Below are 10,719 nucleotides of genomic sequence, written 5' to 3' on the forward strand. Positions count from 1 at the left end.
GTAGCCTGTAAGTAAAACTTCAAGGCACGGACTACGTCCAGATTATGCAAAAGACGTTCCTTCTTTGAAGAAGGATTAGGACACAATGATGGAACAACAATCTCTTGATTGATATTCCTGTTAGAAACCACCTTAGGTAAAAACCCAGGTTTGGTACGCAGAACTACCATGTCTGAATGAAAAATCAGATAAGGAGAATCACAATGTAAGGCAGATAACTCAGAGACTCTTCGAGCCGAGGAAATAGCCATCAAAAACAGAACTTTCCAAGATAAAAGTTTAATATCAATGGAATGAAGGGGTTCAAACGGAACTCCCTGAAGAACTTTAAGAACCAAGTTTAAGCTCCACGGGGGAGCAACAGTTTTAAACACATAATATAAAAAGAAATTCCTGAGGAGGAAAAAACTTAAGAGGATGCGCTTGGAACACAGGTTATCAAAGTGGGACCTACCACTTTATGATTGGGTTTGTACCCGTATGCATAAATAAAAAAAAAAAAAAAAAAAAAAAAAAAAAAAAAAAAAAAATATTTTTTTATAAACAGCACAGTGTTTGGTATGTGTAAAAAATTATAATAATGACGAAAATAAATTGTGTGTAAAACAAGTGCTCAGGACAATTTGTGTATAATATTAGTGATACATTGAAATAATCAGATATCACAGATAAACAATGATATTTGTGGCGATTAGTAAAATATATAAAAAAAGTACTTATCAATGTCCCAAAAATTGCTGTGATGTAAAAAATAAGTGTCCAATCCTAATATGTGAACAGTGATGTGTTCAGGTGTTTGGCGTGCTCCTCTTGTGTCCCGCGGTGCGATGGGTCAGGGTGTCTAGAATGGAAGATAAACAAGGGGCGCCAACATAGTGTGAATCGTTCAAACAACAAATATAAAAGCGATGTGCAAAAAACTACTCACAAGGAAAGTGGCACCTTAAATGAATAAGGTGCGATAAAGCAGGCTGACATTCAAATTCCAGCAGTCAGTACGCTGGAGGTCTCACCCAGAGGACCTGTGGAATCCAGATAGGCGTCTAGAAAGTAGCACCCACGTTTTTCAGGGCCAATGGCCGGACCAGGTGAGCTGCAAGCTGATAGGTGTTCTCCTGCTGCACTCACGCCACCGAGACTTTTCTCCAAAAACGACAGTGTCAGTGTATGAAAGGTTCCGTGGTAAAAGTCCTGTTTCAAAAACAAGTGGATCGTGGAAAGAAGCAAAAATACCGGGTCGTGGTATAAAACAAACAGTATTTATTTTGCAACGCGTTTCTCAGTCTATTCCAGACCGTTTCATCAGGCAGCTGATGAAACGGTCTGGAATAGACTGAGACTTTTACCACGGAACCTTTCATACACTGACACTGTCGTTTTTGGAGAAAAGTCTCGGTGGCGTGAGTGCAGCAGGAGAACACCTATCAGCTTGCAGCTCACCTGGTCCGGCCATTGGCCCTGAAAAACGTGGGTGCTACTTTCTAGACGCCTATCTGGATTCCACAGGTCCTCTGGGTGAGACCTCCAGCGTACTGACTGCTGGAATTTGAATGTCAGCCTGCTTTATCGCACCTTATTCATTTAAGGTGCCACTTTCCTTGTGAGTAGTTTTTTGCACATCGCTTTTATATTTGTTGTTTGAACGATTCACACTATGTTGGCGCCCCTTGTTTATCTTCCAGTTTTAAACACAGGCTTAATCCTAACCAAAGCCTGACAAAATGCCTGGACGTCTGGAACTTCTGCCAGACGCTTGTGCAAAAGAATAGACAGAGCAGAGATCTGTCCTTTTAAAGAACTAGCTGATAAGCCTTTGTCCAAACCCTCTTGGAGAAAGGACAATATCCTAGGAATCCTAACCTTACTCCATGAGTAACTCTTGGATTCACACCAATAAAGATATTTACGCCATATCCTATGGTAGATTTTCCTGGTGACAGGCTTCCAAGACTGTATTAAGGTATCAATGACTGACTCGGAGAAGCCACGCCTTGATAGAATCAAGCGTTCAATCTCCATGCAGTCTCAGAGAAATTAGATTTGGATGATTGAAAGGACCTTGTATTAGAAGGTCCTGCCTCAGAGGCAGAGTCCATGGTGGAAGAGATGACATGTCCACTAGGTCTGCATACCAGGTCCTGCGTAGCCACGCAGGCGCTATCAGAATCACTGATGCTCTCTCCTGTTTGATTTTGGCAATCAGTCAAGGGAGCAGAGGAAACAGTGGAAACACATAGGCCAGGTTGAAGAACCAAGGAGCTGCTAGAGCATCTATCAGCGTTGCTCCCGGGTCCCTGGACCTGGATCCGTAACAAGGAAGCTTGGCGTTCTGGCGAGACGCCATGAGATCCAGTTCTGGTTTGCCCCAACGATGGACCAGTTGAGCAAACACCTCCGGATGGAGTTCCCACTCCCCCGGATGAAAAGTCTGACGACTTAGAAAATCCGCCTCCCAGTTCTCTACGCCTGGGATGTGGATTGCTGACAGGTGGCAAGAGTGAGACTCTGCCCAGCGAATTATCTTTGAGACTTCTAACATCGCTAGGGAACTCCTGGTTCCCCCTTGATGGTTGATGTAAGCCACAGTCGTGATGTTGTCCGACTGAAATCTGATGAACCTCAGTGTTGCTAACTGAGGCCAAGCTAGAAGAGCATTGAATATTGCTCTTAACTCCAGAATATTTATTGGGAGGAGTTTCTCCTCCTGAGTCCACGATCCCTGAGCCTTCAGGGAGTTCCAGACTGCGCCCCAACCTAGAAGGCTGGCATCTGTTGTTACAATCGTCCAATCTGGCCTGCGAAAGGTCATACTTTTAGACAGATGAACCCGAGAAAGCCACCAGAGAAGAGAATCTCTGGTCTCTTGATCCAGATTTAGTAGAGGGGACAAATCTGAGTAATCCCCATTCCACTGACTTAGCATGCATAATTGCAGCGGTCTGAGATGCAGGCGCGCAAATGGCACTATGTCCATTGCCGCTACCATTAAGCCGATTACTTCCATGCACTGAGCTACTGATGGGCATGGAATGGAATGATGGACACGGCAAGCATTTAGAAGTTTTGATAACCTGGACTCCGTCAGGTAAATTTTTATCTCTACAGAATCTATAAGAGTCCCTAGGAAGGAGACTCTTGTGAGTGGTGATAGAGAACTCTTTTCCACATTCACTTTCCACCCATGCGACCTCAGAAATGCCAGAACTATCTCTGTATGAGACTTGGCAATTTGAAAGCTTGACGCCTGTATCAGGATGTCGTCTAGATACGGAGCCACCGCTATGCCTCGCGGTCTTAGAACCGCCAGAAGTGAGCCCAGAACCTTTGTAAAGATTCTCAGGGCTGTGGCCAATCCGAAGGGAAGAGCTAAAAATTGGTAATGCCTGTCTAGAAAGGCAAACCTTAGGAACCGATGACGATCTTTGTGAATCGGTATGTGAAGGTAGGCATCCTTTAAGTCCACTGTGGTCATGTACTGACCCTCTTGGATCATGGGTAGGATGGTCCGAATAGTTTCCATTTTGAATGATGGAACTTGATGGAATTTGTTTAAGATCTTTAGATCCAAGATTGGTCTGAAGGTTCCCTCTTTCTTGGGAACCATAAACAGATTTGAATAAAATCCCTGTCCTTGTTCCGCCCGCGGAACTGGATGGATCACTCCCATTACTAGGAGGTCTTGCACACAGCTTAGGAATGCCTCTTTCTTTATCTGGTTTGCTGATAACCTTGAAAGATGAAATCTCCCTTGTGGAGGAGAAGCTTTGAAGTCCAGAAGATATCCCTGAGATATGATCTCCAACGCCCAGGGATCCTGAACATCTCTTGCCCACGCCTGGGCGAAGAGAGAAAGTCTGCCCCCCACTAGATCCATTTCCGGATAGGGGGCCGTTCCTTCATGCTGTCTTGGGGGCAGCAGCAGGTTTTCTGGCCTGCTTGTCCTTGTTCCAGGACTGGTTAGGTTTCCAGGCCTGTCTGGAATGAGCAACAGTTCCCTCTTGTTTTGAAGCGGAGGAAGTTGATGCTGCTCCTGCCTTGAAATTTCGAAAGGCACGGAAATTAGACTGTTTGGCCTTTGATTTGGCCCTGTCCTGAGGAAGGGTATGACCCTTGCCTCCAGTAATGTCAGCAATAATTTCCTTCAAGCCAGGCCCGAATAAGGTCTTCCCCTTGAAAGGAATGTTGAGTAATTTAGACTTTGAAGTCACGTCAGCTGACCCAGATTTAAGCCATAGCGCCCTATGCGTCTGGATGGCGAATCCGGAATTCTTAGCCGTTAGTTTAGTCAAATGAACAATGGCATCAGAAACAAATGAGTTAGCTAGCTTAAGCGTTCTAAGCTTGTCAATAATTTCATTCAATGGAGCTGTCTGGATGGCCTCTTCCAGGGCCTCAAAAAATAAAACCTTGTTGAATAAACATTTTCTTAAGGTAACCCTCCAATTTTTTATCCATTGGATCTGAAAAAGCACAACTGTCCTCAACCGGGATAGTGGTACGCTTTGCTAAAGTAGAAACTGCTCCCTCCACCTTAGGGACCGTCTGCCATAAGTCCTGTGTAGTGGCGTCTATTGGAAAAAAAATTTCTAAATATAGGAGGTGGGGAAAAGGGCACACCGGGTCTATCCCACTCCTTGCTAATAATTTCTGTAAGCCTTTTAGGTATAGGAAAAACGTCAGTACACACCGGCACCGCATAGTATCTATCCAGCCTACACAATTTCTCTGGAATTGCAACTGTGTTACAGTCATTCAGAGCAGCTAATACCTCCCCAAGCAATACACGGAGGTTCTCAAGCTTAAATTTAAAATTAGAAATCTCTGAATCAGGTTTCCCCGAGTCAGAGATGTCACCCACAGACTGAAGCTCTCCGTCCTCATGTTCTGCATACTGTGACGCAGTATCAGACATGGCTCTAACAGCATTTGCGCGCTCTGTATCTCTCCTAACCCCAGAGCTATCGCGCTTGCCTCTTAATTCAGGCAATCTAGATAATACCTCTGACAGGGTATTATTCATGATTGCAGCCATGTCCTGCAAGGTAATCGCTATGGGCGTCCCTGATGTAATTGGCGCCATATTAGCGTGCGTCCCCTGAGCGGGAGGCGAAGGGTCCGACACGTGGGGAGAGTTAGTCGGCATAACTTCCCCCTCGACAGAACCCTCTGGTGATAATTCTTTTATAGATAAAGACTGATCTTTACTGTTTAAGGTGAAATCAATACATTTAGTACACATTCTCCTATGGGGCTCCACCATGGCTTTCAAACATAATGAACAAGTAGGTTCCTCTGTGTCAGACATGTTTAAACAGACTAGCAATGAGACTAGCAAGCTTGGAAAACACTTTAAAACAAGTTTACAAGCAATATAAAAAACGTTACTGCGCCTTTTAAGAAACACAAATTTTCCCAAATTTTTAAATAACAGTGAAAAAATGCAGTTACACTAACGAAATTTTTACAGTGTATGTAATAAGTTAGCAGAGCATTGCACCCACTTGCAAATGGATGATTAACCCCTTAATACCAAAAACGGAATAACCAATGACAAAAACGTTTTTTAAACAATCACAACAACTGCCACAGCTCTACTGTGGCTTTTTACCTCCCTCAATACGACTTTTGAAGCCTTTTGAGCCCTTCAGAGAAGTCCTGGATCATGCAGGAAGAAGCTGGATGTCTGTGTCTGTAATTTTTGCTGTGAAAAAAAACCCGCCAAAATAGGCCCCTCCCACTCATATTACAACAGTGGGAAGCCTCAGGGAACTGTTTCATGGCAAAATTCAAGCCAGCCATGTGGAAAAAACTAGGCCCCAATAAGTTTTATCACCAAACATATGTAAAAAACGATTAAACATGCCAGCAAACGTTTTAAAATACACTTTTATAAGACTATGTATCTCTATTAATAAGCCTGATACCAGTCGCTATCACTGCATTTAAGGCTTTACTTACATTACTTCGGTATCAGCAGCATTTTCTAGCAAATTCCATCCCTAGAAAAATATTTTAACTGCACATACCTTATTACAGGAAAACCTGCACGCTATTCCCCGTCTGAAGTTACCTCACTCCTCAGAATATGTGAGAACAGCAAAGGATCTTAGTTACTTCTGCTAAGATCATAGAAAACGCAAGCAGATTCTTCTTCTAAATACTGCCTGAGATAAACAGTACACTCCGGTACCATTTAAAAATAACAAACTTTTGATTGAAGAAATAAACTAAGTATAAAACACCACAGTCCTCTTACGACCTCCATCTTAGTTGAGAGTTGCAAGAGAATGACTGGGTATGGCAGTGAGGGGAGGAGCTATATAGCAGCTCTGCTGTGGGTGATCCTTTTGCAACTTCCTGTTGGGAAGGAGAATATCCCACAAGTAATGGATGATCCGTGGACTGGATACACTTAACAAGAGAAATAGAAATAGAAATGACTCATGGCAAATATAAGCAAACACATATATTTAAAACTTTACAATATAATATAAAGTGCCAAATATAGCTGAGAGTGTCTTAAAAAAATGATACATACTTACCAGAAGACAGCCATCCACAAATAGCAGACAGGTAATGGTATAGGAGTATAACGTCGATCTGAAAATGGAGGCAGGGGATGAATCCCTGCGACCGATTACAGAAAGCCTTTGAAAAGATTTCCCATGGATGAAACCATAAAATCAACATGCAATACTCCCTCCACATCCGTCTGACAAACACTGTATTCTGAGAGGAATTGGGCTTCAAAATTCTTAGAAGCGCCTATCATAGAAGAAATCCAGCACATCTCACTTCACCATCTCCATAGGAGGCAAAGTTTGTAAAACTAAGGTATGATTGTGGTGGGACGTGTATTTATAGGCATTTTGAGGTTTGGGAAACTTTGTCCCCTCCTGGTAGGAATGTATATCCCATACGTCACTAGCTCATAGACTCTTGCCACTTACATGAAAGAAAGAAATATATGTATATGAGTATGTGTATGTATGTATGTGTATATATGATAGATATATCTATCATAAACACCTATTTTTTGTAATTTAACATAAATTTATATCACCAAATGGTTAGTGAAAGATAGTGTGATAAATTATACTTTAAATAGACTTGAAAACTTTTTGTTTTGCTGGGTTTGCTATTTAAAGGGACAGTCTACTCCTGAATTGTTATTGTTTAAAAAAATTGATAATCCCCAGTAACCAACACGGTTATATTTAATATACTTTTTACCTCTGTGATTACCTTGTATCTAAGTCCCTTCTGACAACCCCCTTATCACATGACTGTTTGTTTATTTATTATCTATTGACTTGCATTTCAGGCATTTACTGCTAACTCTTAAATAACTCCACGTGCGTGAGCACAATGTTATCTATATAGCACACATGAACTTATGCACTCTAGCTGTGAAAAACTGTCAAATGCATTCAGATAAGAAGTGGCCTTCAAGGGCTTAGAAATTAGCATATGAGCCTACCTTGATTAACCTTTCAACTAAGAATACCAAGAGAACATAGTAAATAGGATTATAAAAGTAAATTGGAAAGTTGTTTAAAATTGCATGTCCTATCTGAATCATTAAAGTTTAATTTTGACTAGACTGTCCCTTTTAAAGGTTTTAAGTAAACAAAGCAGATTATATTTTAAACACATTTAGTAAAACTATACTATTAGCAGATTTACAAAAGAGAGATTTTTTTTTCTTAATTGTATATGGCTTTTAGGTTGTTTTTTTTTGCAAATAGGATGGTGGTTGGTAAGTGATTCTTATGTTTTTTTTGTTACATCTGTACAATATTTGTATCTCAGATCTTATAAGAAATATAGTATTTGTTAATATGATTCTTTTCTTTAATGCTTGCTATAAATTAATTAAAACATTTTACTTAATGTCTAGTAAACTGCCCTTTGAACCTTAGCATGGAGCTGGGGAAAGGTGTAGGGGTCATAGCTTGCCCCTTACTCTTGTGGTAGTCATTCATTCAGAACTGTTAAAATGTCCTCAAAATATAATAATGTAATTAATAATTAACATTAATCCCATTATATTTCTTATCAACAGGTGAATTAAAAAACTGCAGTAATCCTAGTCATGGGGAAAGTACCAATACTTTTGTCAATCTTCTTCACAATCAAAGAAGCCTTGTGGAAAATGTATGCTCTGAATATCGGGAAGGTTTTACCAGGAAATCAAATATTTTAAGACCTCAGAAAAGTCATACAGGGAAGAAAGCAATTTCATGTACTGACTGTGGAAAATGTTATACTGAGAAATCAAGCCTTATTAGACATCAGAAAATTCATTCAGCACAGAAAGCATTTTTATGTTCTGACTGTGGGAAATGTTTTACTGAGAAATCAAATCTTATTAGTCATAAGAAAAGTCATACAGGGAATAAAGCATTGTCATGTTCTGACTGTGGAAAATGTTTTACTGAGAAATCAAGTCTTAGTAGACATCAGAAAATTCATTCACGACAGAAAGCATTTTCATGTTCTGACTGTGGGAAATGTTTTACTGAGAAATCAAAACTTAGTAGACATCAGAAAATTCATTCAGGAGAGAAAGCGTTTTTATGTTCTAATTGTGGGAAATGTTTTACGGAGAAAGCAAATCTTATTAAGCATGAGAAAATTCATACAGGAGAGAAAGCATTTTCATGTTCTAATTGTGGGAAATGTTTTACTGAGAAATCAACTCTTGTTAAGCATCAGAAAATTCATACAGGGGAGAAAGCATATTTATGTTCTGAATGTGGGAAATGTTTTGCTCAGAAGCCACATCTGATTTCACATCAGAAAAGTCATACAGGAGAAAAAGCATTTTCATGTTTTGAATGTAAGAAATGTTTTACTAGGAAAGACCATCTTATTACGCATCAGATAACTCATACAGGAGAGAAACCATTTTCATGTTCTGAATGTGGGAAATGTTTTACTCAGAAATCAACTCTTAATAAGCATAAGAAAATTCATACAGGTGAAAAAGGATTTATGTGTTCTCAATGTGGGAAATGTTATTCTCTGAAAACAGATCTTAATAATCATGAGAAAATTCATATTAAAAGAAATCTGGAAGATCAGAGCATGACTTCTTAAAAGGACAGTGTACACTTATAATCCCCCCTCATGTAATGTTTTCCCAATTATCCATTTTACCTACTTGAGTGTTTTAAATTTTGTACAAATAGCTTTTATCCTTTTTCTTGTTTGAAATAGATGATTTTGCCTATTGTTTCCCCACCTATCCTAAACATTTCTGAACTTAAAGGTACAGTGTACACCAATTTTCATATAACAGCATGTAATAGACACTACTATAAAGAATAATATTCACAGATACTGATATAAAAATCCAGTATAAAACTGTTTGAAAACTTAAAAGCTCCCAGTTTAGCTCTGTTGAAAAGGTTAGCTGGAACACCCACTGAAAGTGGTTGTATATCAACAAGAGAAGACACTCCCCCCCTTCCTCTGCATATGAAAAGACTCTTCACACAAACAGGAGCAAGATGGAGTAGGTATACATCAGTATACTTCTAAAAGGTTGGGCTTGGTTAGGAGTCTGAAAGTCAGCACAATGTTATTTAAAAATAAGCAAAACTATACTTTCCATCTTAATGGGAGGAGAGTCTACTGCTTCATTCATTACTTGTGGGACTTAAGAACCTGGCCACCAGGAGGAGGCGGCAAAGACACCCCAGCCAAAGTCTTAAATACCTTCCAAAGTCCCCTCATCCCCCAGTCATTCTTTGCCTTTCATCACAGGAGGTTGGCAGAGACGTTTTGGAAGATTCGGAGTAGTCTGTTATGGAGGGTAGTACTCTTCGAAATGGGACTGGAGTTTTAAGTAGTCCTATCAGCCTCTCAATGAGAGCATGGGTGAAAATTAAAGTCCGGCGATGCAGGGAGAGTCTTTCTGCGAAACCATCCCGACTCAGATTAACAGCTCCTTAAGCAATCAACGTTGACGAGTTTGCTGTCTGCTTTGTGCACTCAAGTTCATGTCAGGAGTGAGGCTACTAACCTGTCACACTTGAAGGGCCGTGTTCCTGTTCCACGGTATAGATTCTGGTAAGATTGTTTCATTTATACACATATGATAGCGCAAGAAGACACAGGTCACAGTGTGTCTCCTTTTATCTGTATAGAATCCAGGGTTAATATTCCTGGAAAGGGGGGATTATTGAACGGGGGGGGACTGATGCATAATATCTTTATTGTGTTTGGTGCTGCGTCATGTGTGAGATGAGGCTCTAGCAATGTAGAACAGTCAGGTGTAGATCGGAGCGGCCTTTTTTGGCGCGTTTTCTCTATAGTGCAGGGGCAGTCCTGTATGGCACTCCATGTGACCGGGTGTGGCCTCTTCAACTTCCTTTTTCCTGATCGGCAATTGCAGGAGACGTAACAGTTTCTTTGTGGTCCGGGTCATTGGAGGTAATGAGTTCCCCGGCCATTGGTTTATAAAGGTGCCTTTTAATCTATCTAGTCCGTATTAAAGGTGCAAGCTATGGAGGACTCTGATATGTTAGAGGATATCCCCTCTTTAATTAAATCTAATACCTTTGTTTATTGTGAGGAGGTGCAGGTTGATCCGCATGCTCAACTTTGTTCCACATGCTTTGATAAGATTGCAATATCTAAGAAGAATAAGATATTTAGCACTACTGAGCCGTCCACTGTCCCGCGAGGTGCGTTCCCTACATTCATCTCCGA

General features: G+C 40.6%; 1 protein-coding gene across 1 annotated transcript in view; it reads left to right on the top strand.

Annotated features, from left to right (window-relative positions):
- Window positions 1–9,574, top strand: part of LOC128657398 (zinc finger protein OZF-like) — a 225,090-nt gene extending 215,516 nt beyond the window's left edge. The window contains exon 8 of the mRNA XM_053711735.1: window positions 8,066–9,574. Within this exon, the coding sequence (XP_053567710.1) occupies window positions 8,066–9,102 (1,037 nt within the window). The 3' untranslated portion in view covers window positions 9,103–9,574. The remainder of the gene's footprint in view (window positions 1–8,065) is intronic.
- The last annotated feature ends 1,145 nt before the right edge of the window (window positions 9,575–10,719 follow it).

This window comes from Bombina bombina, chromosome 4 (assembly GCF_027579735.1).
Source record: "Bombina bombina isolate aBomBom1 chromosome 4, aBomBom1.pri, whole genome shotgun sequence".
Lineage (NCBI taxonomy): Eukaryota > Metazoa > Chordata > Amphibia > Anura > Bombinatoridae > Bombina > Bombina bombina.